The 27,830-nt window shown below is 43.2% G+C and overlaps 1 protein-coding gene across 3 annotated transcripts in view; it reads right to left on the bottom strand.

The window, feature by feature from the left end:
- Positions 1-27,830, bottom strand: part of STAT6 (signal transducer and activator of transcription 6) — a 121,362-nt gene that overhangs the window by 17,924 nt on the left and 75,608 nt on the right. For all 3 annotated transcript variants that reach the window (XM_070740970.1, XM_070740971.1, XM_070740969.1), the window contains 9 exons: positions 22,621-22,809; positions 20,897-20,984; positions 18,880-19,002; positions 16,534-16,626; positions 15,072-15,278; positions 14,880-14,974; positions 13,403-13,539; positions 8,975-9,121; positions 5,595-5,655 (listed from right to left, as the gene is read on the bottom strand). In XM_070740970.1, the coding sequence (XP_070597071.1) occupies positions 5,595-5,655; positions 8,975-9,121; positions 13,403-13,539; positions 14,880-14,974; positions 15,072-15,278; positions 16,534-16,626; positions 18,880-19,002; positions 20,897-20,984; positions 22,621-22,809 (1,140 nt within the window). The remainder of the gene's footprint in view (positions 1-5,594; positions 5,656-8,974; positions 9,122-13,402; positions 13,540-14,879; positions 14,975-15,071; positions 15,279-16,533; positions 16,627-18,879; positions 19,003-20,896; positions 20,985-22,620; positions 22,810-27,830) is intronic.

Genomic DNA, 27,830 nt, shown 5'->3' with positions numbered 1-27,830 from the left:
CCCCGAACCATGCCTTGCATTTGACCCATTTGCGCCGGGTCCTGCTCCGGTTGCGGGAGCAGCAGTTGTATGCCAAGCTGGAGAAGTGCCAATTCTTCCAGACTACCGTCGAATTCCTGGGGCACATTTTATCTCCAGGTGGCATTTCCATGGACCCGAACAAAGTGGCCGCACTTCAGTCTTGGCAACCTCCACGACGGGTGAAAGACGTACAACGTCTTTTGGGGTTTGCAAACTACTATCGGGCTTTTGTTCCGGGGTATGCCACGTTAACCACGCCCTTGACTCGGTTGTTACAAAAACAAGTCCCATTTGGTTGGGGGGAGGCGGAACAGCGGGCTTTTGATGCCCTGAAAGCGGCGTTCATGGCGGAACCGCTTCTGCGCCATCCTGATCCCGCTCAGCCGTTTGTGTTAGAAACCGACGCTTCAGATGTAGCGGTTGGCGCAGTGCTTCTCCAAGCCCAGCGGCCCGGTGACATGTTGTTTCCGTGTGCCTACTTCTCCCGGAAGCTGTCTCCCTCGGAAAGGAACTATACTATTTGGGAGAAGGAACTTTTAGCGGTGAAGGCCGCCTTTGAGCATTGGCGGCATTACCTGGAGGGGGCCCGTCATCAAATCGAGGTACGGACGGATCACCGGAACCTTGAGTATTTGCAGACGGCCCGGAAATTAAACCAGAGACAGATCCGCTGGTCTTTCTTTTTCGCGCGGTTCAATTTCCGCATCAGGTACACTCCCAGTGCCCAGAACCCCCGAGCGGATGCCTTGTCGCGCAAGCCAGAATACACGCACCCGAAAGAGCTGGCTCCTCTGCAGACAGTGTTACCCCCTGCAGCGTTGGCTGCCACTCAGGACCCAGTGGACTTGCGTCACCGTTTACGGGAGGCGCAGCGTGGGGATGGGTTTGTAGCGCAGAGAGTGCGGGAGTTACCACCCAATTCCCCATGGACGTTTCAAGACGGGCTGCTTCGGTACCGGGGGCAGCTGTATGTTCCCGCCGGCCCAGTGAGAGGGTTGATTATGACCCAGTGTCATGACTGTCCAGTGGCGGGGCATTTTGGGCTGTTTAAAACATTGGAGCTAGTCTCTCGGACATTCTGGTGGCCACGCCTTCAAGATGATGTGCGTTCCTATGTGGCCACCTGTGTCCAGTGTCGTACGGCCAAGGGGGTGACTGGAGCCCCACCGGGATTACTGCGACCTTTGCCCACGCCTGAGAGACCCTGGGGTGCCGTGTCCATTGACTTTGTCACTCATTTGCCTGCCTCTGCTCGCTTCACGGTAGTCATGGCGGTGATGGACATGCTCACCAAGATGGTGCATTTTGTCCCTTGCACTAGGGTGCCCACTGCCCAACTCACGGCTCAAATGTTTATTAGTCACGTGTTTCGGTTACATGGGCTTCCGGATCGAGTGGTCTCTGATAGGGGCACACAGTTCACAGCCCGGTTTTGGCGGGAATTGATGTCGGCCCTGAATGTGTCCGTGTGCCTCGCCTCGACGCAGCACCCCCAGACCGATGGCGGTACAGAAAAAGTGATCGGGATATTGGAACAATACCTGCGGTGTGTCGTGGCGGATCGCCAGACGGATTGGTCCCGGTTTATCCCTGTCGCGGAGTTCGCGTTCAACAATTCCCGTCACTCATCGACCCGGCTCACGCCCTTTTTCGCAAACTATGGATTTCACCCTCGCTTCTTTCCCTTGACCCTCCTAGATTCCCCGGTGCCTGCTGCTGAGGACTTTCTCTCAGAGCTGCAGGCGGTTCACGAGATGGTGAAGAGATACCTGAATAAAGCCAAGGAGGACTACAAGAGGGTGGCTGATCGCTCCAGGCGGGATGTGCCCCCCTTGGTGGTGGGGGATCAGGTGTGGTTGTCCACAAAATATGTAGCCTCTGAACTACCCCGGCACAAACTAGATCCCCGGTTCCTGGGTCCTTTTCCCGTTGAGCGGGTGATTAATCCGGTGGCTTACCGGCTCACCCTGCCGGACAATTTGCGGGTTCACCCTGTGTTTCACCGTTCACTGCTAGTCCCTGTCCCTCCCGATTGTCTGCTCCGTCCCAATGTTCCCGTGTTTCCTGCCCCGTGTGTTCGTGATCACCTCCCTGAAGCTATGGTACATGACATTGTGGATTCCCGTTGGGTGGATGGGTGTTTCCAGTACAAGGTGCAATGGGTAGAGGGGGATCCGGAGGATTGTTCCTGGGTGGAAGCGGCGTTGTTGGACGCTCCCGATCTTCTTCGGGCTTTTCACGCCCAGTTCCCTCAGAAACCGCGTCCTCTCCGCTGGCAGGTGGGGAGGGGCCTTCCGCGGGGGGATGGTGTTGTGGTTCAGCCTGGGACCCCTCCGGGAATGGCTGATTTGCTGTCGGTGTCCAGCTCAGAGGCTGAGGACCAGGAGGGGCAGACTGACGACGAAGCTGAATTCCAGGCTGAAGATGAAGGACAGCCAGAGTTCCACCAGGGGGAGCTCTCCCCAGCAAGCAGCCTGGATTCCCTGGGGGAAGATGCTAGTGACTTCATAGATATGCGACAGAGGAGAGCTAACGAGAGAAGAACGCAATTGGCTAGATATTTCCAGCATTAGAGGTCACAGCTGGGTTTGGGTGTGGTGCTCTTGGGAAAGGATAAAAGGCGGCCCCACCCTTCCTGGCTTGTGGAGTTTTATCTTGGAGATTCGTGAGACCTGTCTGTGAACTTTGGTGGCTACAATCCTGGTTTGTGCCTTGGACTCTTGAAACCTTGGGGGGGGGGGTGCCAGCAAGAAGCTTTTGGAATTGACTGGACATCAGGACCCTGTTGTAAAGTATTGTAACCTGTCTGCTGTGAAGACAGGTTTTCCTTTGTGCTTATTTTTTCCTGCTATAAATTACTTTTGGATTTTACCAGAGTGTCTGGCTGTTTTTTCAGTGGGTGTGGAGGTCTGGGAAAACCCAGACAGAACACTTACAAACTTTTCTAGATAAGAACTGGGTGTTCAAGATTTTTTTGCCTCTTCTCAAGAATCATTTTCCACTTACAAACCTGAGCCTTCGAAACTGTAACTGGAAAAGGCAGGGAGAAGCCTCCATGGGGCCTCTCTAGGAATCTCCTGAGAGGAAGCAGGGCCAGAAAAGGCAGGGAGAAGCCTCTGTGAGGCCTCTCTAGGAATCTCCTGGGAGGAAACAAGGTCGGAAAAGCCTCCATGGGGCCTCTCTAGGAATCTCCTGGGAGGAAACAGGGTAGGAAAAGCCTCCATAGGGCCTCTCTAGGAATCTCCTGGGAGGAAACAGGGCCAGAAAAGGCTGAGAGAAGCCTCCATGGGGCATCTCTAGGAATCTCCTGGAAGGAAACAGGGCCTCCACCTACCTGTGGTTTCCCCAATCGCATGCATTATTTGCTTTTACATTGATTCCTATGGGAAAAATTGTTTCTTCTTACAAACTTTTCTACTTAAGAACCTGGTCACGGAACAAATTAAGTTCATAAGTAGAGGTACCACTATATTTAATTGTTCTGGACATAAAATAATGTTTCAATCTCTTTTGCCTGAGTAAATGGTTCCTGCGTAATTTCTTTCAAGGTCATCTTCCTTACTTTTTACCCATAGACTGAATTAATCAGCCTTTTTTATTTTTTTGCTTCTGAGCAAAACCATACCAAGGATGCACATCAGCACTACCAAAAAAGAAACCTAACACAGTACTTTCGCATCCCAAATCTTCTTTCATAAAATCAAAGGGAACATGATGCTGGCGTCAATCCTACTTTGAAGCATTTTATAAATAGCTGCATTTTATAGTTCTTTTTTCCTCTACATCACTTTGCAGAAGTTCAGAAAAACCGGTCTGGACATGGCCCTGCTGTACTGGCTCTACCTGGAAGCTAAATCTTTTTTCTTTTTCCCCCCTTGTGGTTTCACATCAGAGTAAATGAAATTGTTCTTTTCCATTAGAAGGCAGCAGCTTTGCGGAACTTGTAGGTGGATCATTTTCCATTGGTGAGAAATCTTGCCCTCAACCTTTTTCCAGAAATTGCAGCACCTTTTCAGAACACCCCCCCCAGTGTTCCCTCTAATTTTTTTGGGGGGGGGGCAGAAAAGTATAGTGTCTGAGCGGCAGTCCCTTTGGAACTGGGCGGCACAGAAATAATAAACAAACAAACAAACAAACAAACAAACAAAAAACCCACCCTGTTTTTCCTCAGAGAATTTCAAAATAAAATACTGTACTGTGTGTCTATAACAGTGAGCTCATAATAGGGCAACTCTATCAATATCAAAATGCCACTTAAATAGTTGAACTAGTTTCAAACTAGATTTTGATTTTCTTTCTCTCTTCCTTACTCCCATTCTTTTTCTTTCTCTTTTCCTTCCTCTCTTTTTTCTATCTATTTCTCTCTCTTTCTCTCTTCCTCTCTCTCTCCTTCCCTCTCACTCTTTCCCTCTCGACTTCTGGGCAGATTTGGAAAACTCTGAGTTGATGATGATTTTTAAGTGAGCGATTGCTCACTGCTCAGCTTAGAGGGAACTATGACAAACCCCCCCCCCCATATAATCAGGTACATGTACACAAGATAAACTAAGAATATAGATGGGATTGGAGAATATACAGCAATTTATTCTCTTCCCTCCTTCTCTGATGACAGAGAGGTTTACATCCATCTCATCCATTTCTATCTATCCTATGCAGAAAATAGTATAAGGGCAGACTAGATGGACCAGGAGGTCTTTTTCTGCTATCAATCTTCTATGTTTCATTCTCCAGGACCAGGAATAGCTCATTTTTTGATCTTCACAGCATTCTCCTTCAGTGTTAAAGGAGTGAAACTAATCACTGAAACAGGGACTTTTGAAGGATTGGGGGATAAAAAAATGGGGGCAATGTGAAGGTACTTCCTCTTGGTACTTCTTCATAGACAGATGTTCATAATATAATAGACACACAATGGTAGGATTCTCTGCAATCAACAAGTTGATACCTATTCATGATAAGAGGCTTGGTGGCGCAGTGATTAGAGTGCAGTACTGCAAGCTACTTCTGCTGATCACCAGCGGCCAGCAGTTTGGCAGATCGAATCTCAGTAGGCTCAAGGTTGACTCAGCCTTTCATCCTTCCAAGGTTGGTAAAATGAGGACCCAGATTGTTGAGGGCAATATGCTTACCCTCTGTAAACCCCCTGAACTGAATGCTTGTCTGCTGCTGGAAATGAAACTGCTTATAACTGTTGCTACATTGAAGAAATAATCTACTTTTGGTATTGTATATACACTGCTCAAAAAAATAAAGGGAACACTCAAAGACCTGAATGAATGAAATATTCTCATTGAATACTTTGTTCTGTACAAAGTTGAATGTGCTTACAACAGCATGTAAAATTGATTGTCAATCAGTGTTGCTTCCTAAGTGGACAGTTTGATTTCATAGAAGTTTGATTTACTTGGAGTTATATTGTGTTGTTTAAATGTTCCCTTTATTTATTTTTTTGAACAGTATATATTATTATGTTTAAGAATCAGCGGAATCAGTTATCTATGTGTGCTTCTGGTTTTGATTTATGCAACAAACTCCGATAAAGAGTGGAAAAGATGGAGAATTCACACACTCACGTGTCCAAAGTTATCGTTAACTTGGCAGGGACGTAACTGCTGGTGTTTTTTCGTGTCTCTGCTGTGGGAAGAAACATAACCGCATTTTAGCTTCTCAACACAAGAATCGTTTCATATTTCTTGTACAGAAAGAAATTTCAAGGAAGTTTTGTAACAAGAGGAAGCCCTAAAGCAGAAGTTGCTTCCCTCTATGGTAGCAGTTCCCAGCCTGGTGTCTTTCAGTTTATAAACTACGGAACAATAGAGACCCAAATAGAGATGAGTCAGTTGTTTGGGGTTTGATGCATTCAATAATTCTTAGAAATCCTTACACCCATGCATATCATTTATATCCGGATCTTGATGGTTACCATTATCAGACCAACGGCCCCAGGCCAGTAAAGCCAGGTCTTTACCACTTTCCGGAAGGCCAGTAGGGTAGGGGTATTCCAGATCTCAGGAGGTAACTGGTTCCAGAGAGTTGGAGCAGCCACAGAGAAGGCTCTCCCCCATGGACCTGCCAGCCAATAGTTCTTAGCTAACGGGACCCAGAGAAGACCAATGCTGTGGGCCCTTACCGGTCACTGGGAGCTATGTGGTAGAAGGCGGCCTCAAAGATAGTCTGGACCTAAGCCAGGTAGGGCTTTAAAGGTAGTGACCAATACCATGAATTGCCTCCGGAGTCTAATCAGGAGCCAGTGCTGTCCACGGAGGATTGGTGTGATGTGGGTGTACCTAAGTGCACCCATAACCTCTTGCATGGCTGCATTCTGGACCAACTGTAGCCTCCGAACACTCTTCAGGGGTAGCCCCATGCACAGCACATTGCAATAGTCTAGCTGTGAGGTGATAAGGACACGAGTGACTGGGAGAAGGGCCTCCTGATCCAAGTAGGGTCACAATTGGTGCACTAGGCAAACCTGTGCAAATGTCCCCCTAGCTACAGCTGTCAAATGTTGGTCGTGGTCAGTATTTTTATTTATTTATTTATTGGATTTGTATGCCGCCCCTCTCCGTAGACTCGGGGCAGCTAACAACAGTGATAAAAACAGCATATAACAATCCAATATTAAAACAGTTAAAAACCCTTATTATAAAACCAAACATACATACAGACGTACCATGCATAAAATTGTAAAGGTCTAGGGGGAAAGAGTATCTCAGTTCCCCCATGCCTGGCGGCAGAGGTGGGTTTTAAGAAGCTTACAAAAGGCAAGGAGGGTGGGGGCAATTCTAATCTCTGGGGGGAGTTGGTTCCAGAGGGCCAGGGCTGCCACAGAGAAGGCTCTTCCCCTGGGTCCCGCCAAGCGACATTGTTTAGTTGACAGGACCCAGAGAAAACTCACTCTGTGGGACCTAACTGGTCGCTGAGATTCGTGCAGCAGAAGGCAGTCCTTGAGATAATCTGGTCCGGTGCCATGAAGGGCTTTATAGGTCATAACCAACACTTTGAATTGTGACCGGAAACTGATCGGCAACCAATGCAGACTGTGGAGTGTGAGTGTGACATGGGCATATTTGGGAAAGCCCATGATTGCTCTCACAGCTGCATTTGATTGATTGATTTCTATGCCACCCTTCTCCCAAGACAATCCATTCCAGTACCCCTGATGATGCCCTGTTCCAGGCAACCACCAGGGACTCAGACGGATTGTGGACAAGGGAGTCAGGTATTTCCCCAAGCTACCTCTGGAACCCTACAGGGTCCATTAGGCACCTGGGGCAGAACCACTTAACCGCCTCCGCCTCCCTGCGATGGGGGAAATGGTGCCTTAAAGTCTAACCTCAGCAGGAAATGATCTGACCATGACAAGGGAGAAGCATCTATACTCCTTAAATCCAGATCATGTCTCCACTGCCCAAGAGGAACACTAGGTCAATGAGTCAGACCCTAAATTACTTGGGACAGGTCCATGGTTGCCATGGAAGCCATGAACTCCTGAGCCACGTCCGAGTATTCGCCGAGTGATGGTAAGTTGAAGTCTCCCAGCACTATAAGCCTGGGGAGGGACACATAAAATATTGCCCTTGCATACAATAATAATAATATGGCCCTTCCATTTTATGCATGGTTTGTCTGGGATATATGACTGTTTTTATAGTAAGGGTTTAAAACTGTTTTTATCATTGGATTTGTACTGTGTTTTGTTGTTGTGAGCAGCTCCGAGTCTCCGGAGAGGGGCAGCATACAAATGCAATTAATAATAATAATAATAATAATAATAATAATAATAATAATAATAATATTTATATAATGAATTAATATGCATAAACATACACTAGATTATATTCTCTCCTTCAGAATATGTACAGAACCCAATTTTTTCCTCCCTGATTTTAATTTTGCTCCTCTTTTTTTCAAACTTAACTTAATCTTGTTCTTTACTACATCCATCTGAACAAATATAAAGTCAAGCAGAGGTGGGTTGCTCCTGGTTCAGATCGGTTCTTTGGAACCAGTAGCGGGAATTTCCCCCTGCTCGCTGAACTGGGAACGATTGGCCACACCCCCAAACCGACTCGAAGGGCACTGCCATAGGCGCCACCATCTTGTTTTTGGCTTCTGTGCTTGTACAGAAGCTTGATTTTCGGCCCATGCGGGGCGGAAGGAAGCGAACCGGCGGCGAGGTAAGTTAGAACCCACCCGTCAATTAAAGTAAAGTAAAGAAACACATAAAAAGAAAGTTAACCAGCAAAGGCCCTCTTGCTATAGGACCATGTGAATAATAAATGGGTTTACATTCTCTAAAACAGTGTTTCTCAACCTTGGCAACTTGAAGATATTTGGACTTCAACTCCCAGAATTCTGGGAGTTGAAGTCCAAATATCTTCAAGTTGCCAAGGTTGGGAAACACTGCTCTAAAACACAGGCATTTCTTTATAGTGGCAAAACCATTTTGGAATAACTTTTCGGGGGAGTATTCTCGATGCCAGTTTTGTTCCCTTTTCAGCTTTTTTCTTAGGAATTCTAAGTCTAAATTAAATTTCCTTATCTAATTGGAAAAAAAAATATTATGCCTTGCCATTTTACTTTGTTGTTTTTTAGTTTGTACTGCTCTAATCATGTTACATTTCTGATTATGCTGAACATTGGCAGAAAATTTCCTTTTGGGTGTAAACAAGCCCAAAGGAATTTTTAAAAACGAACCAATAATTTAAACAAGAGAATTCTTCTGGATCTTGCTTTTGAAAGCCACGCCTGTCAGGCCATATTTTTCCCCCCATCAAGCCTCCTTCTTCCAACTTGATTTTCAACCAGACATATTCCAGCAAATATTAAATTCTGCCTCTGACTGTTGGGAACAGGAGAGGAAGAGCTCACTTGGGGAAGGAGACTTGTAAAATATTGACCCTTCTTCTGTCTCTACTTTCTTCTCCTGCCCTTCTCCCCCACCACTCACTGTTGTAGTCCCTCCTGAAGGCCTCATGCTTGGGCCTGTTAGGATAAAGCACAAAGAGCCGTGGGAGATCCAGAACACAGTCAGCCAGTGAACGAATGGACAATTCCTTTGCCGTGAATGGCTGGATGTTCTCCACCGCAGTGGAACCTGAGACAAAGGAAGAGAAAACAGCCCATAAAGAAATGAAAATGTCAGCTCATCCTACACACAAAACGTATTATCTGTGACCCACAGCAGCCACTCACACCTTCTAGATGCATTGGATTTGCTTGAATTAGGCTCCTCCATATATCAGGCCTTTGGGTGGGGCTTCTACAAGTTCTAATTACATGAATTCCAATTATCGTAATTGATCATTTAAATTTATAAGACTACCCAATTCTGAATAACATGCACATTGGAGTAACCTTGAATCTGTTCCTCCCTTTTAGATCTCAGCAACAGCATTGCTTAATTGACGTGGGATTGAGATGATTAACAGGGCATCATTGGCATACTCATGGTACCACACATCATGTCAATGAATATGATATATGGCTTCATTTCGATTTTAAATAAGAAGGCTTGAGATCAGAGAACTTGGGCTCGAACACTCTTTCACATCTACTCCAATCTGGAACAGGCTGTAGAAAAAGTAGAATCACCCCAACACCCATCCCACTTCGAATCCCTACAATTAATCTGCCCTGATCCAGTTTTATAACTTATTGAGGAAGAGATGCATCTAACTCCTTCAAGCCAGGCAGAACCATCCATTTGCATAAAATTGCATTTGTCATGTCTTCCCAACTAAGGAAGCCTTCACTAGCCATGGACAACAAGGATCTTAAAGACAGATGTCCATGTTAACAGTTTCAATGACCCTATATTTACAAGAGCAAAGACTTTCCAGGTAATAGGACAATATCATCTCATTCATTAGTTGCCCAGTTGGAATCTAGTTCTGAGTGAATCGAAGTAACTTTATCTGCCACACATCTAAAGTATTTCTCATAGAATTCCTTTGTGACCCTTTCTTCCCCAAGCAAGGTAATTTTTAAAAGGTTGATGAGAGAAAGAAATACATTTTACCATTCGTTATCACTTATGATGTAATCCCTAATTTGGGTTCATTAATCAAACTTTGTCTTTCTGTTAGGAGTCTCTTCTGTCATTTTACCTCCAGAACTCCAGTGAAACCTCCAAGACCAATGAACATGGAGAAACCACACAGAAACTATTTCTCAGGAAAGAAACCAAATTGCCCTAAATCCACCCAGGTCCATTGGTTGCTTGGGAGGGAGTAGCTCCAGTGAGTTGAAAAGCAACAAAGCATTGATGGTAATGTCCTCCACCTTCAGATCTCATTGCAACGGCCCTGAGATTAATCCTGATCTACCTTATAACTGCTGTGGTTATCAGGCTCTGAATGATCTGGGATAGGTCCATGAATATCATGATGGCCGTGAACTCTTGGGTTGCTCTTGTGATTTTCTGCCACTTGAGGGCATATTGAACTCTTCAAGAACTATGAGTCTCAAATATTCTACCACTAATCCAGCAACAGAACTAAGCAGCTCAATCAAGGATGGCTAGTTCATCAGGAAGGGATGCAAATGCTTTCTGGAGACCCACTTCGGCTCATATCCAGTTACCTTCAGGACAGCGCCCATGGAAGATGTCCAGGTAACAATGCCTTCTGAATAACATTTGCTACCTCAATCCTCCATTCTGGGGTCATGGCTGTCATATTTGGTACTCAGGTGAGCACAGCTCTGAAGAGGAGCATCCCTTTTTGGGTCAACCCAAGTCAGTCTCAGCCACTAAGATCATGCATTGTTTATTGCGCAATGACATTTAGCAGCAGCAATCAGAGGCCCAAGCCATCAAGGGTTTGCTAACCTAGCATTGGAACTGTATCCTGGTAGCTGGAAGGCAGAATTACTTTACTCCACCTTCCCCATGGGTGGCCTGCTTCTGGATTCCCATCATATATTCCCTTGACCACTATAACCTGGATGTTACCATTAATACTCTGTCCATCATCTGCCATCCCTTTCCTAGGTCCCATCAGATGTAATCAACTATTCAGCAGTTAAATAGCCATCAGTCAGTGGTGTACTTATGCTGTTTTTGTAGTCAGTACCGTGTTTTCCTGAAAATAAGCCCTCTTCCCCCAAATACCATTTCCTCTGGTTAAGGTTAGTGAGACAGAGATGGAAATCAGGCAAGATGGCAAGAGGAACCCCATCTTGCTCTACACACCCCAAAAATAATAAGACTTCACCCAAAAATAAGGCTAAGCATTTATTTTGGGGTTAAAAAAAATAAGACAGGGTCTTATTTTCAGGGAAACATGGTAGCTAAAGTGCATTTCTGACTTTTGTAGATTCACAGCTTATCTCATTACACCCTACACTTTCATTCATTCATTCATTCATTCATTCATTCACTCACTCACTCACTCACTCACTCATTCACTTATATTTGTCAAGCATGTATTAGATAACATATAGGTATAAACATGGTTATTAATACAGGAAATGGATACAAATAAAATGGGACATTAGGACAGGTATTGTTGGCACGTTGGTGCGCTTATGCCTACAATCCCTGTCCTAATGTCCCCTTTTATTTGTATCCATTTACCTCTACAGACCTCATAGGAATGGGGTGAGGTCAACAGTAGACGTCTAAGGGTAAAGTTTTAAATTCTTCCTCTCCTTGCTAATCTCCAATCCCAAGGGAGTTAGAAACTGCCACACTAATTCAATCTCCATCGCAAGGCAAGGCAAGAATTAAGGTCCAACAGTCCAGCAGGAAGACTGACTGATAATTCAATAAACGAACCCATAGTTGCCTGAACAGGCCACCCTTTGGCTGCAAATGCAAGAGATCAATACCCAAGCAGCTGCAAAAACTTGGGTAGGTCAAATGTTTGCATCAACACCTGACTGTACTCCTGGTCTTCACCACAAAGCTATATGGGAGAAGCAGACAAATGTCAAATAACAACCTTTCTGCCTCAGCAGCCCACATGCTATTCAAAGTGGTGGACCATTGATTGGCTCTTCTCTGCTGTTACACAATAATGTAGATGTGAATCATGAGAAATGTCCAAATTTCCCATCCTGGCATTTTTTTTAAGCACTCTTTCAAAGGCCAGAAACTCGGTGTGTTAAGGGAAAAGCTTACTTTTGCAAATCCCCACAGCAAAGATACACAGCAGTTAATTATTGATAAGACCTTAGTTGGGCAAGGGAAATTTCCAAGTAGACCACTCCAAAGTCAAGTCAAATTTAGAACAGCAAATCAAGGGAGAGACGAGTTTGTGGTTAGTCAACAAGCAATTAGATTCCAAGAATCATGATACATAAGCCAGATGCTGGAGTTGCTTCTAGCAAGACCGCAGTGTTCCTTTATGACTTAAACCCCCTCTCTCTGCTGGGAATGCAGAGCTGTGGTCAAATTTTGCTGACAAGTTCTGCTAGACGGCAGATTGCAAGTCGTGTGTTTCGGTGAGACACAGAGATCCCAGGAGGAATTGCTGGAGGTATATATACAGTATATACACGAAAGCTCAGAGAAGTGTAAAAAAGAACCGGGCACCTTCTTCCATCAATGGTGATCATGTCATAAAATGAAAAAATATTGGATGCAACTTAGAGAGTGGTTACAAGAAATAACTAAGGTAGAAATTGAATGTACACCAGAGTTCTTTCTATTAGGCATTATCAATAACTTGTATGAGTAAAATGTTAAATATTTGATGTTACACATTATAACAGCTGCAAGAATAGACTATGCAAAAAAATGGAAAAACCCACAGATCCCCAGCGACAAGGAGTTAATTGGGAAAATCTATGAATTTGCAGAAATTGACCTTTTGACTATGGAACTGAACGATCAAAAGGGCTCAGTTTACTATTTGGATGAATTGGTACAATTGGATACATAAAGAAACGCAAGTCAACAATAAGTGATAGGATGTCATGAATGTACAAATGTAAAAATGAACCAAATATCAATGTAATGTGAATATACGGATGTTAACCTACCTGAAAGTAATAGAAAGTATTATGTAAATATTAAAAGTCAATACAAATGTTTGATTTAAAAAAAAACAGAAAAAGAAAGTTCAGAGAGCCACTATAAAATGGTGGTGGCAGAAACTGCTCCATGAAGGAATACTGCTGTTCATTAGAGAAGTAGAATAATATTGAATGGATAATTTGACCCAGCATTGTATGTTCATGCTGATGTACTACCCAGAATAGCTTGCAGCTGGCATATAAATATAATACAATTATTCTCAGTTTCAACAATGCTGACTTCAAAGTAAAAGTTAAAAGGGTTTCATGGATGATCACCCATCTAACAGATAGAAAAACCAATTTTTCCTCCTTTTTAAGCTTTGCGAATATGGAGCTGTCCTATGCAAAGGCATACCATCTTGTAAGTAGTTAACGTAGGCGATACTGATTCCACCAATCTCAGAGTCACTGAAACGTAACAGGAAAGTCCCAAATGGTGCATTGCTCAGGCAACTGAAAACATATTGCTTGCTGACAAAGCCCATGATCAATCTGCATGAACAAAACAGATAGAAAAAACACAGGAGAAAATCAATAAGCAACACTGCAGGGCTTAGAGAATTGTAATAATGGTTGACGGGGAAAAGTCCACCCATCTGTTTGTGAAATGGAAAAAAAAACACCTACGGTAACTGAAATTTCTTATTTTGTGTGTATTAGTATAAGCCAGCATCCAGACTCAAACAACCTGGTCAATAAATATACTTTCTTATACTGAAAAAAAATCGGAATGTAAACAAGTTCTGTTTTCAGACTTTCACTATTTTTTTTTTAAAAAAATATATTTTATTGTTTTGCACATAAAATTACATAAAACAAACATAAAACAGTGCACAGTGCATGTGCCCATCACCCGACTGACAATAACCATCACCACCACCACCACCAATTGCAAGGGGTTCAAATATTTACTAGATTATATTCTTTTTTTTTTCTCCCTTAGCTCTAATTTGCATTTGTTTACTATTCAAAGAGTGATTGGAGTTTATTTTTCACATTTTTGTCACAAATTCTACTCAACATATTCCACCTTATTCCATCGTACCATCAGCTTCTCCAATTTATTTTCATCAAACTTGTTTAATCTTATTTCCATGATTTCAAAATGAATGTGATCAACCATGTACCAATACCAGTTCTGTAATGTCCATTTTATAGACTCTTTCCAACCCAATACCACTACCGCTTGAGCGCTTTCCAATGCTGCAATTTTTATTTCTTTAAAATCTCTTAGTTCTCTTTGTTTAATTAATATCGCTATTTCTTTTGTAATTATCCAATTAATGTTTAATATTTTATTTATTTCGTTCTGTACGTCCTTCCAAAATTTCTGAACTTCAACACACTCCCAGAACATATGCATGAAAATTCCTTTCCTTTGGCAACCATGCCAACAATTACCTTTCCCTCGGAAGGTAAACAAGTTCTGTTTTCAGACTTTCACTATTAATTCAGTTTTGTAATTACTGTCTGTCTGTCTGTCTGTCTGTCTGTCTGTCTGTCTGTCTGTCTGTCTGTCTGTCTGTCTGTCTGTCTGTCTGTCTGTCTATCTATCTATCTATCTATCTATCTATCTATCTATCTATCTATCTATCTATCTATCTATCTATCTATCTATCTAATTTTTATACCCAACCTTTATCTTTTACAACTCAAGACTGTCCATATAATGTTCCCTCTTCCTATTTTTCCTACAACAAAAATGCTACAAAAGTTTAGACTGAGAGATAGCGACTAGCCCAAATTCACCCAGCTGGCTTTCATACCTAAAGCAGGACTAGAACTCAATCTCCTCATTTCTAATCCTTGTTTTGATCCATTTATTTTCTTACCTGTCAGACCAATAGTTCTTCAGATATTTTTTAGTGAGCTCAAGAATGCCTTCAAACCATTGCCAAAACGTGAATCCTCTACCAGGAAGCATCTCCTGTAAGTTACAAGGTGGTTGTGAGAAGCAGATGACACCAACCAGGTAAGATCAAGAGGCTATCATATCACCCTCCTAACAAAACCCATCGAGAGACCTTATTGAATTGGGACCAAGACACGTGGCATCTCTGCAGTTCCTCTAGAGTGGTGATGTTGTCACCAAAGATCTTCTGGGCCAAGAAGAAATAATGTTCTTTGAGTAGACCTTTTGTGGTTTGCACCTCCGCAAGGAACTTCTGGTTGAGAGTGTCACACATTGCCGTCCAGCTAACACGCTCGGCCACCACAAAGGGAATGCGATCCTGGAACAGATCAAGAGAGAGAGCATCACACACCTGCTATAAACTGTAGCAGGTAGCAGTACTCCATATTCTATATTTCCTCCAAAGCTGATCTGGTACTAAAAAATAACCCTCACTAAGAACAGCAACTCTAAATCTTACCTTGGTTTCTCACTGCCACCAATTTGTGTTAGCTGGTTGATACCAACAGTAATAGCACTTAGACCTATATACCATTTTACAGTGCTTTTACAGCCCTCTCTAAGCATATTGCCTGCAACAATCTGGGTCCTCATTTTATCCACCTCGGAAGGATGGAAATCTGAGTCAACCTCGAGCCAGTGAAATTTGAACTGCCAAATTGCAGTCAGCTGGCAGTCAGCAGAAGTAGCCTGCAGTACTGCACTCTAACCACTGCACCACCATGGCTTTTACCAATGGAACTATGATTAGGTTTCCATGTTACAGTTCAGCCTGAAATACGAAAAGCTATTGGGCTATGTGGAGAAAGTTTATGTCAAACGTTTCCTTTCCAGAAACTGGCATAAGGATGGAGAGAGAAGCCACTGTACATGGCCCCAGGTTCTCCAGATATTACAAATGGCAGGAATAATTTTAGTTCATATCTTATTCTTATTTGAGATCATCATGATTTCCCCCAATCTTTGCTGTTCTAAACTCATCCAATGATTTTCATGACTGAGTAACAATTTAACCCTGAATTTAACTGCCCCACCAGATCCTCTACTACTGGTGTCGTAGGTATTATGGAGAGGCTCTAGGCTGGAGATGGAGAATCTGTGGGCAGATAGAGGTTGCTGAACAGCTCCTAACATCCTTTCTTTCTTTTCTTTTTACAAGCTGGCTTACATTTCTGGAGTTCAAATCCTTCCCCCAAGGAAAGTGGGTTCAAATCCTTCCCCCGAGGAAAGTGGGTTCAAATCCTTCCCCCGAGGAAAGTGGGTTCAAATCCTTCCCCCGAGGAAAGTGGGTTCAAATCCTTCCCCCGAGGAAAGTGGGTTCAAATCCTTCCCCCGAGGAAAGTGGGTTCAAATCCTTCCCCCGAGGAAAGTGGGTTCAAATCCTTCCCCCGAGGAAAGTGGGTTCAAATCCTTCCCCCGAGGAAAGTGGGTTCAAATCCTTCCCCCAAGGAAAGTGGGTTCAAATCCTTCCCCCGAGGAAAGTGGGGAGGAATCCATACTTTTTGGACAATTAAATGTCTACATTAAATTCTTCCCTTAATGATTAGCAGTCTTAGTCTGCACCTTTCACTTACGGGAGCAGCAAAGGCGTTGTCCCATAAGATGGTGGCTTTAGCGTTGTTGTCCTGATTCCCATGGACGATCACCACAACCGGCAGTGACAGAACCTAGAAGGGCAGGAAGGAACAAAGAGTTGTAGTTAAAGACTGATGGTTTTCTTTTAAACTGGCCTGCTGTCTTTTGTTTCTGACTGATCAATCTAGAACCCCTTAGGTCTATGTAACAAGAACTGTTCTGAGATCATATCAGGAGTGCTTTTGTGTAGGATTCAAGCCAGCCTAAACCAGGTTTAGGGCACATAGCAGAGCAAGTGACTGTATGAAGGAGAAGGTCAGCTTCCTGAAGCCTTCTCCTACTGTAACATATTGAACAACAGGTTCAACATGAACAACAGATCTGTCTGTCTGTCTGTCTACACTGCTCAAAAAATAAAAGGAACACTTAAACAACACAACATAGCTCTAAGTAAACCAAACTTCTTTGAAATCAAACTGTCCACTTAGGGAGCAACACTGATTGACAATCAATTTCACATGCTGTTGTGCACATTCAACTTTGTACAGAACAAAGTATTCAATGAGAATACAGTATTTCATTCATTCAGATCCAGGATGTGTTATTTGAGTGTTCCCTTTATTTTTTTGAGCAGTGTATATATCTAGACTTCTATGCCACCCAATACCTTGGTACTCAGGGCGGCTTAAAACAAAATAAAATACAATATAACAACAAAAGTAAGAAGTCAAATATAAATATCAAATTATAAAACCCTCATTATAAAACCATTATAAAACCCCACTATACATCCCACCATACAATCCTATTTAGGATAGGATCCAACCAAATTGACAAATATGGCTTCATTTTCTTACTTAAGTCACTCTAATAGCATTAAATACTTTTGAGCTTAATGTAAGTTGGGTTAACAATCAACTATCTGTCTGTTGATGGATACTGGGGCTTAATGCATGATTAACGATGCCATCATTGGAAACAGAATTGTTGCCAAGTTCTACTGAAAGAACCCTGGGGCAAGAGAAGGAAATTTGCATGGATTTTTTTTTAAAGCATTATATAGTCAACAATTCTGATACTGCCCCATTGGTGAGTGTTTCTTCTCATAGCAGGATGTATGCCTCCAATTATATTCCTCCAAATGAGCACCGCAAAACCTTCTTGTTGCCAGACCTAGAAATTTGCCTCCCATTTGCATCTCTTGTGCCAAACTGCTCAAGAGAGAAGAGAGGAGACAGTGAAGGGCACTAATGGTATTTGGTTCTTTCCGAGGTTTTGCCTAGTCCAGTGATGGCGAACCTATGGCACGGGTGCCACAGGTGGCACGCAGAGCCATATCTGCTGGCATGCGAGCTGTTGCCCTAGCTCAGCTCCAACTTGCATGTGTGTGCCAGCCAGTTGATTTTTGGCTCGCACAGAGGCTCCAGAAGGGTGTTTTTGGCTTCAAGAGAGGCTCTGAAGGGATGGGGAAGGGAAGTCTTTGGAGCCTGGGGAGGGAGAAACACGAGCCTACTGGGCCCACCAGAAGTTGGGAAACAGGCCACTTCTGATCTCCAGAGGGCCTCCAGGGGGGGCGGGAAAAGCTGTTTTCACCCTCCCCGGGCATTGAATTATGGGTGTGGGCACTCGCACAGGCCTACATCACTGGCCTAGCCTATTTGTGTGCCTCTCTCTCAAGGAAGTAATAAAACAGTAGCAATAATAATAATAATTAATAATAACAATAATTTATTAGATTTGTATGCCGCCCCTCTCTGAAGACTCGGGGTGGCTTACAACAATAATAAAACAGTGTGACAATGTAAACAAATCTAATATTAAAAAAACATCTAAAACCCCCATCATTTAAAAAACCATGCAACACACACATACCATACATAAAACTATAAAAGCCTGGGGGAGATGTCTCGATTCCCCCATGCCTGGTGAGTCTTAAGTAATTTGCGAAAGGCAAGGAGGGTGGGGGCAGTTCTGATCTCTGGGGGGAGTTGATTCCAGAGGGCCGGGGCCGCCACAGAGAAGGCTCTTCCCCTGGGGCCCGCCAGATGACATTGTTTAGTCAACGGGACCCGGAGAAGGCCAACTCTGTGGGACCTTATCGGCCGCTGGGATTCGTGCGGTAGAAGGCTGTCCCGGAGATATCCTGGTCCGATGCCATGTAGGGATTTAAAGGTCATTACCAACACTTTGAATTGCAACCAGAAACTGATCGGCAGCCAATGCAAGCCACGAAGTGTTGGAGAGATGTGGGCGAACCTAGGTAACCCCACGATAGCTCTCACGGCCGAGAGAGCAATACATATATAGTGCTAAGAAAAACACCAGCCTCCCCACAGTGTTGCTACCTGTAGGTGGAAGTTGGTTTGGTTGGGTCCAAGGCAAATGCTGGTGCTGAAGAGGACAGCGCATTTCTCTTCCGTTACAGATTCTGTACTCTTGCGGTCACAACGCTTGATCTTTTTGAGAAGCTGAAGATGAGAAAAGGCACATCTCTGGTTGGCTTTAACTTCTGCAATGGGAAATCTGTTCCAAATCTTAGCTCCTGGCTTATAATTTGTTGACTACCATGGCCTTCTTGAATGACAAAGCTCGCCAAACATGCTTCTAAGCAAAGCATCTCTTGTAAGGCTGAGCAACCATTCGGATTTGGCCATAGTCTGAATGTGAGTTACAGGGGGTGGACAAAGCAATGGAAATACTCGACTTTTTGGCATCATAATGTTTGAACATGTTCAAATCAATCAAAACTTGACATATTTTAATGTTTTTTTAAAATTCTGTTATGTGATATGTTTTTTTAAACTACCTTTTTTAAACAGAAATGTAAGGAAATTGGTTATGACCTTCTAGAGATGGCAGACCTCTCAGACTTTCAAAGAGGCCAAATTGTTGGTGCTCGAATGGCAGGTGTTAGTGCAGTGTTTCCCAACCTTGGCAACTTGAAGATATCTGGACTTCAACTCCCAGAATTCCCCAGCCAGCATTTGCTGGCTGGGGAATTCTGGGAATTGAAGTCCAAATATCTTCAAGTTGCCAAGATTGTGAAACAATGCGCTAGTGTAACAGAAAGTGCCCAAATGTTTGGCGTTTCAAGAGGTAATGTCTCAAAAGTAATGACTGCTTTTGAAAGAGAAAGGAAAACGTCCTCAGCCAAGCACAGGTCTGGTTGAAAGTTGAAGTTGTCTGAGAGAGACTGTCAAACTCTAAAGTGAATTGTTAGAACGGATCGCAATACTGCAGCTCTTAAAATCACTGCAGAGCTCAATAGACACGTACAGAACCCAGTTTCCACAAAAACTGTTCGAAGGGAGCTTCACTAATCTGGATTCCATGGAAGAGCTGCAAGATTTTTCAAGGTGTTTCCATTTTTTGTCCAGCCCCTGTACTTCTGGGGCCTCAACCATCCCACTGGTTGAGATAGCAAAGGAGACATCTTTTACCAAGATTATAACTTTACTGAAAACGCCATGCAGGTATAGACATGGAAAAGCCAGTTCTAACATTTTCACAGCAAATAGCATATGAAACCTTTCCCCTGGTCCTCCCATTGTCCATTGTCCAGCCAATCGGTTACACTTGCGTTGTTTTAAAAATAATAATTCACCTTTCTCCTAGCCGATGACCTTGGGGAGCTGGATCAGCCTCAGGGTTCAAGCCGGCCGACTCGCATTCCTGTACCCCAAGGGTGGGTTCCTACCAGTGCAATCCAGTGCACTGCTCCGATAGTGACCTGCCAATCGCGCAATTTGAGTGCAACCGCTCCAGTGCTGTCTGTGCGTGCCGCCATCTTTTTTTCTTTATTTTTGGTGATTTTTGGCTCTCTGAGCATGCACGGAAGCAAAATCATGCTAGAGGATTTGCCGTGCGTGCATGAAACATTGCAATGTGCACCAATAGGATGGTAAGAGGAACTTGTCCCTACTGTACCCTCTCCAATACCCCCCTTGCATTCCAATGCCTTCTCCCCACCCCGCACCCTTGTTGCTGATGTCAGGTTGTGAGCAGGGTTTGCTTAATGCAGTGTTTCTCAACCTTGGCAAGTTGAAGATATCTGGACTTCAACTCCCAGAATTCCCCAGCCAGCATTTGCTGGCTGGGGAATTCTGGGAGTTGAAGTCCAAATATCTTCAACTTGCCAAGGTTGGGAAACACTGGCTTAATGAGCCGACCATGACATGGGATATTTTGTAAGCTGATTTGAGCTTACACATACATGCATAATGAGAGATTACCAACATCATTCCTCCCCCTCCAAATTTTTGCAATTTCTTTGGTAATTTGCTTCCCATCCCAATTTACAGCCTATGTCACCAGTTTGGCTGTCTGAATTCTCTCCTATTCACTTCTTCTCAATCCACTTACCAAATTTTTGAATTGAGCAGTACAGGAATTGCTAGAAGCGTTTATATCCAGCGATGCTGTGTTGTTGACAATCTCTCCAGTGCTTTCACTGAAGTCAAAAGGAAAACAAGAGATCATGAGCTGGTTCCTTTACTACCAGGAAGCCACTATTCATTGTGACAAACTCAACTTCCAAGCCGAGAGTTCCCACTCGAAATTAGGTTGTTTATATGCTATCGTGAAAACAGCTCCTATGGATAAACACTGGAGCTAATCTTGTCTTTATAAAATATTTCATTTTGAAACATTAGTTCTGAAGAGAAGAAATAGGCCACCACATTGCATAGAAACATAGAAGACTGACGGCAGAAAAAGACCTCATGATCCATCTAGTCTGCCCTTATACTATTTCCTGTATTTTATCTTAGGATGGATATATGCTTATCCCAGGCATGTTTACATTCAGTTACTGTGGATTTACCAACCACGTCTGCTGGAAGTTTGTTCCAAGGTTCTACTACTCTTTCAGTAAAATAATATTTTCTCATGTTGTCTTTGATCTTTCCCCCAACTAACTTCAGATTGTGTCCCCTTGTTCTTGTGTTCACTTTCCTATTAAAAACACTTCCCTCCTGGACCTTATTTATCCTTTAACATATTTAAATGTTTCAATCATGTCCCCCCTTTTCCTTCTGTCCTCCAGACTATACAGATTGAGTTCATTAAGTCTTTCCTGATACGTTTTATGCTTCAGACCTTCCACCATTCTTGTAGCCCGTCTTTGGACCTGTTCAATTTTGTCAATATCTTTTTGTAGGTGAGGTCTCCAGAACTGAACACAGTACTCCAAATGTGGTCTCACCAGCGCTCTATATAAGGGGATCACAATCTCCCTCTTCCTGCTTGTTATACCTCTAGCTATGCAGCCAAGCATCCTACTTGCTTTTCCTACCGCCCGACCACACTGCTCACCCATTTTGAGACTGTCAGAAATCATTGTCAGTGAATAATTTCAATTTTCTGAGTAAACTATTATGATATGTTTCTCTCATCCAGATATCATTTGAATTGGAGATGAACTTTAATCACTTAGTTACTTCATCCTCTCCTACTGTCACAAATTTTGTATGCAACGAAATTTCATTTTAATGTATGCCTATTAATGTACATTCAAAGTGACAATAAAGTTATTCAAAGTCTAATTCAAAGTCTTCTGTAAGTCACTATATCCAGTAGTTATATAAGATAAGTCATCCCTCATTTTGGTAGTTCTTCTTTCTCTTTAAAACAAGAGGAGAGTGGAACAGCTCATATGTGGAGCCCTGAAAGTATACTGCTCAAAGAAAAAAATAAATAAAGGGAACACTCAAATAACACTTCCTAGATCTGAATGAATGAAATATTCTCATTGAATATTTCATTTGCAGAACTATTCCATTTGCACAACAGCATGTGAAATTGATTGTCAATCAGTGTTGTTTCCTAAGTGGACAGTTTCATTTCACAATTTACTTGGAGTTACATTCTGTTTTTTAACTGTTCCCTTTATTTTTTTTGAGCAGTGTATATTTCAAAGCAGCCCCTGTGAAAAGTTTGCATGCAATTTTGTCACTTTACCTAAATTCTGTGTTTAAGAATCTATGCCTTGGTTCCCCCTTCTCACCCCAAATACATTCTTTAAAACATAAAACTTGGAAACAAAGCCACCAGGAGAGTTTCACTGAGGCTGCAATGGTGTCTCTCACCTAAAGACAGAGGAAGAATGATTGGCAGTCAGTTCCCGGGCCTGCTTCTCTGTCACAATGTCAGCCGTGACCAGAAATGATGTTGGCGGATGTTTGAGTAACTGAGGTCCCAGCAGGAAGCGGACACTGGCTTGAAATTTGGTCTGCGTCTTTAAAACTTGCGGAGGTTGTTTTTCCACCAAGAAGGAACTGGAAGGGAAACATAAGCCAGGCTCAAGTATGAGAAGAGCCAGTTCTGGGAACAGCAGCAACAGGCTTTAATATTTACCCTACTCTCTTCCCCAGGATACAGCTTGTAAGTGCTATGCGCATAGAGTTCAAAGAATTGCCAGAGACCTCACATAGCCACTTCGTGGTTTGTTTCTGTTGCTCCCCTCTGGGAGGAGGTTTCAAAGTATTTCTAGCAGGACTACCAGATTCTGTAAATGCTTCGTTCCCTATGCCATCCATCTGGTACACTTACAAGATTTGTTTCTCTTGCAATGTACATGTATATATCCAAACTAAACTGTCTTGTTTCTCTGTGACATATAATATATGTGGGTACATGCATATCTATCTATCTATCTATCTATCTATCTATCTATCTATCTATCTATCTATCTATCTATCCATGCATCTATCCATCCATCCATCATCTATCTGTCTGTGTGTCCATCCATGCATCCATCTATCCTCTATCCTCTATCCTCTATCTATCTATCTATCTATCTATCTATCTATCTATCTATCTATCTACCTACCTACCTACCTACCTACCTACCTACCTATCCATGCATGCATCCATCCATCCATCCATCCATCCATCCATCCATCCACCCACACTCCCACCCATCTATCCATCTATCCATCTATCCATCTATCCATCTATCCATCTATCCATCTATCCATCTATCCATCTATCCATCTATCCATCTATCCATCTATCCATCTATCCATCTATCCATCTATCCATCTATCCATCTATCCATCTATCTGTCTGTCTGTCTGTCTGTCTATCCATCTATCCATCCATCCACCCATCCACCCACCCACACTCCCACCCATCTATCATTCATCTATCTATCTATCTATCTATCTATCTATCTATCTATCTATCTATCTATCTATCTATCTATCCATCCATCCATCCATCCATCCATCCATCCATCCCTCATGTCATGTTTATGTTTATATTAGAGATGGACAACTTTTGATCGCTGTATACAACTTAATTTCATTTTAATGTATGCCAATTAGTGCACATTCAAAGTGACAATAAAGTTATTCTAAGTTCTAAGTTTCCCCATCCCTATTCATAAAGACAGCAGGCAGGAAAATATTCTGGTTTAGGATGGGAAGAGCAACTTAGGGATGGGAAGCACTATGAGATAGCATGCATTCAACCATGTTTCCTGTTGGGAATTTGATGAGCATGTTAAAAAACCAAAAACATATGCAGTCAAATATTGTTTGGACCCAGCCTTCGCAAGTAATAATAAGATGTTTACTTGTGAGTAAAACAACACCCTTTTTATAATAGGGCAGTAGTAGATAAACAAAAAAAAAATCAAATGTAAGTACACTGTAGTCCCAACAAATCTGGGTTTGGCCAAGGAATCCAAATTTCTTGCTGCATTTATTTGTTTATTGGATTTATATACCGCCCTTCTCCAAAGACTCGGGGCAGCTCGCAACATATAAAAAACAAAACATATCCAATTTAAGTTTAAAAATCTAAACCTAAAACCCAAGTTCCTTAAAAATTAATCACTCCCGTCCAAACAAGCAAACATACATTTTATTCATCAGCCAGGCGGCTACGATCTAATGGCCCCAAGCCTGATGGCACAAATAAGTCTTCAAATTCTTGCGGAAGTCGAGGAGGGTGCGGGCGGTGTGAATCTCTGGTGGGAGCTGATTCCAGAGGGCCGGCCCCCCCACAGAGAAGGCTCTTCCCCTATGCCCTGCCTGATGACATTGTCTAGTTGACGGGACCTGGAGAAGGCCGACCTGACAATTGTTCATTTCTGTATAGTAGACATGAACAATTGTTTGCAACAACCGGCCACTCTCAAACCTCTCCTATTTATTTCCCAACCAGGGAGCGTCTGGCTAGTGTCCATGTCTGCCTTTCCTTGAGAGCTGGCTTATTGTTTTCCTTTGCTCTCCTCTCCTTTCCTCGTAAGGCATATGTGCATCTGGGATGGTCCCCATCTGTTCCTCCCTCTCACTCAACTCAGGCCCTGAAGACAGCTGCCTCTTCACCTGGAGGAGGATGGAAGGCCCCGGCTTTGCCTCTGTCTCCGATGATGTTTCCTTATCAGAGCCTTCCAAAGGTTCTGAAGCTGGCAAAGACCCTTCCTCAACCTCCTCTGCTGCTAGCTCTGCTGCTGGCTCCCAATGGGCTACAACAGTTTTTCTTGGGCCTGGTCGGATCGGAACAAAGGAGGCCCCACTCTCCAAAAATTCAAATCAACACATCTATATTTTTAAATGATTTGTACAAAACAAGGTCAGGCTGTTAGTCCATGCCGTTCCCGATCAAGTTGTGTAATAGATAAGGAGCGGGCTGTGAGCCGGGAGTTAAATCCAATTTAGACATTCCTAAGTGTTCTAAAGTTCTTTAAATACACACGAATCTTCATGTTTTCCTCAGACAGCTACATCATTACACAATAAACTTAAAGGGATAACAGCAGTTTGCCAGCAAAGCATTGCCTGGTTGACGGGACCGGGAGAAGGCCGACTCTATAGGACCTAACTGGTAACTGGGATACATGAGGCAGAGGACGGTCCCGAAGATTGATTCTCCATGCCTCTTTTCCCATAAATCCTCATTTATATACTGTCTGGGTGTGGTCAACTATTGCCTAGAGATATCCAATGTCTTGACTTTCTTCCATAGAGATTCACCTTCTAGAAATTTTATTTATTTATTTATTTATTTATTTATTTATTTATTTATTTATTTATTTATTTATTTATTCATTCATTCATTTATTTATTTATTTATTTATTTATTTATTTATTTATTTATTTATTTATTTATTTATTTATTTATTTATTTATTTATTTATTTATTTATTAGTATGACGTCCATCTCCGTAGACTCGGGGCGGCTCACGGCAATAACAAAGACAATGTAAAAACAAATCTAATAATTTAAAAAACACTAAAAAACCCATTATTAAAAACAAACATACACACAAACATACCATGTATAAACTGTATAGGCCCTGGGGAGATGTCTCAGTTCCCCCATGCCTGACGGCAGAGGTGGGTCTTAAGAAGTTTACGAAAGGCAAGGAGGGTGGGGGCAGTTCTAATCTTTGGGGGGAGCTGGTTCCAGAGGGTCGGGGCCACCACAGAGGAGGCTCTTCCCCTGGGTCCCGCCAAATGACATTGTTTAGTCAATGGGACCAGGAGAAGGCCAACTCTGTGGGACCTAACTGGTCGCTGGGATTCGTGCGGCAAAAGACGGTCCCGGAGATATTCTGGTCCGATGCCATGAAGGGCTTTATTGGTCATAACCAACACTTTGAATTGTGACCGGAAATTGATCGGCAACCAATGCAGACTGCAGAGTGTTGGTGTAACATGGGCATACCTGGGGAAGCCCATGATTGCTCTTGCAGCTGCATTTTCCCATAGAGATATTCCTGTCTGCTTCGTGATCTTCTTACACTGGCGTCTAATAGGGGCTCCTGGTCCCCAATGTCCTCCTCATGCACTGAGTACAACATTATCATAATTGGGGTTTCTACAGTCCCTGGTGGTTCCCCAGGCTTCCCAAGTTCCAATTCACCCTCACTCTCTGACTCAAGAACACTGGCTTAAGGTCCCAAGATGGACCGGGTTCATCCTCCTCAGAATCTGCGACTAACTGAGCTGGCCGTGGATCACTTACAACAACAACAAATGCACAAATTGATTTAGACAACTTTAAAAACTCATGTACAATTGAAACAAATTGTTTCTTTTGGGTCCGATGGTGAAACAGTGGGCAAACATTTATGGGAGTTTGTTTCCATATTTGATTGCACATTTCCTAGAATGGATTGGACATTATCTAGACTAGTGATGGCGAACCTTTTTTTCCTCAGGTGCTGAAAGAGTGTGGCTGCATGCTATTGCGCATTCGTGAATTATTATTATTATTATTATTATTATTATTATTATTATTTATTAGATTTGTATGCCACCCCTCTCCGAAGACTCGGGGTGGGTCACAACAATAATAGAAACAATATGACATTGAGACAAATCTAATATTAAAATAAAACATATTTAAAAAACCCAACAATTTAAAACCATACAACACATACATACCAAACATAAAATATAAAAGCCTGGGGGAGGATGTCTTAGTTCCCCCATGCCAGGCGATACAGGTGGGTCTTGAGTAATTTGCGAAAGACAAGGAGGGTGGGGGCCGTTCTAATCTCTGGGGGGAGTTGATTCCAGAGGGCTGGGGCCGCCACAGAGAAGGCTCTTCCTCTGGGGCCCGCCAAATGACATTGTTTGGTCGACAGGACCTGGAGAAGGCCAACTCTGTGGGACCTTATCGGCTGCTGGGATTCGTGCGGTAGAAGGCGGTTCCGGATGTATTCTGGTCCAATGCCATGTAGGGCTTTAAAGGCAATTACCAACACTTTGAATTGTGACCAGAAACCAATCGGCAGCCAGTGCAGGCCACGGAGTGTTGCAGAAACGTGGGCGAATCTAGGGAGCCCCAAGATGGCTCTTGTAGCCGCATTATGCACGATCTGAAGTTTCCGAACACTTTTCAAGGGTAGCCCCTGCTCACTCAATGCCCAGGGAGGGTGAAAATAGCTTCCCCTGCCCCCTAGAGGCCCTCTGGAGGCCAGAAATGGTCCATTTCCCAACTTCTGGTGGGCCCTGTAGGTTCATGTTTTGCCCTCCCCAAGCTCCAAAGGCTTGGGATAAAAATGTCCTCCCCCATCCCCCCCTGGAAGCTCCCTTGAAGACAAAAACACCCTCCCAGAGCCTCTGTGCAAGCCAAAAATCAGCTGGCCAGCACATACATACACGTTGGAGCTGAGCTAGGGCAATGGCTCACAGGCCAGCAGATATGGCTCTGCGTGCCACAGGTTCACTATCACTGACCTAGACTGAAAGAATGGGCAGTGAAGTTGATGAAGTTAGCTAAGAAGGCAAGATTGACAGCTTTGATTAGAGAAAAGAAATAATTGATTTTAACGCTGATT

This window comes from Erythrolamprus reginae, chromosome 2 (assembly GCF_031021105.1).
Source record: "Erythrolamprus reginae isolate rEryReg1 chromosome 2, rEryReg1.hap1, whole genome shotgun sequence".
Taxonomy (NCBI): domain Eukaryota; kingdom Metazoa; phylum Chordata; class Lepidosauria; order Squamata; family Dipsadidae; genus Erythrolamprus; species Erythrolamprus reginae.
This window is presented reverse-complemented; position numbering and strand designations above follow the sequence as displayed.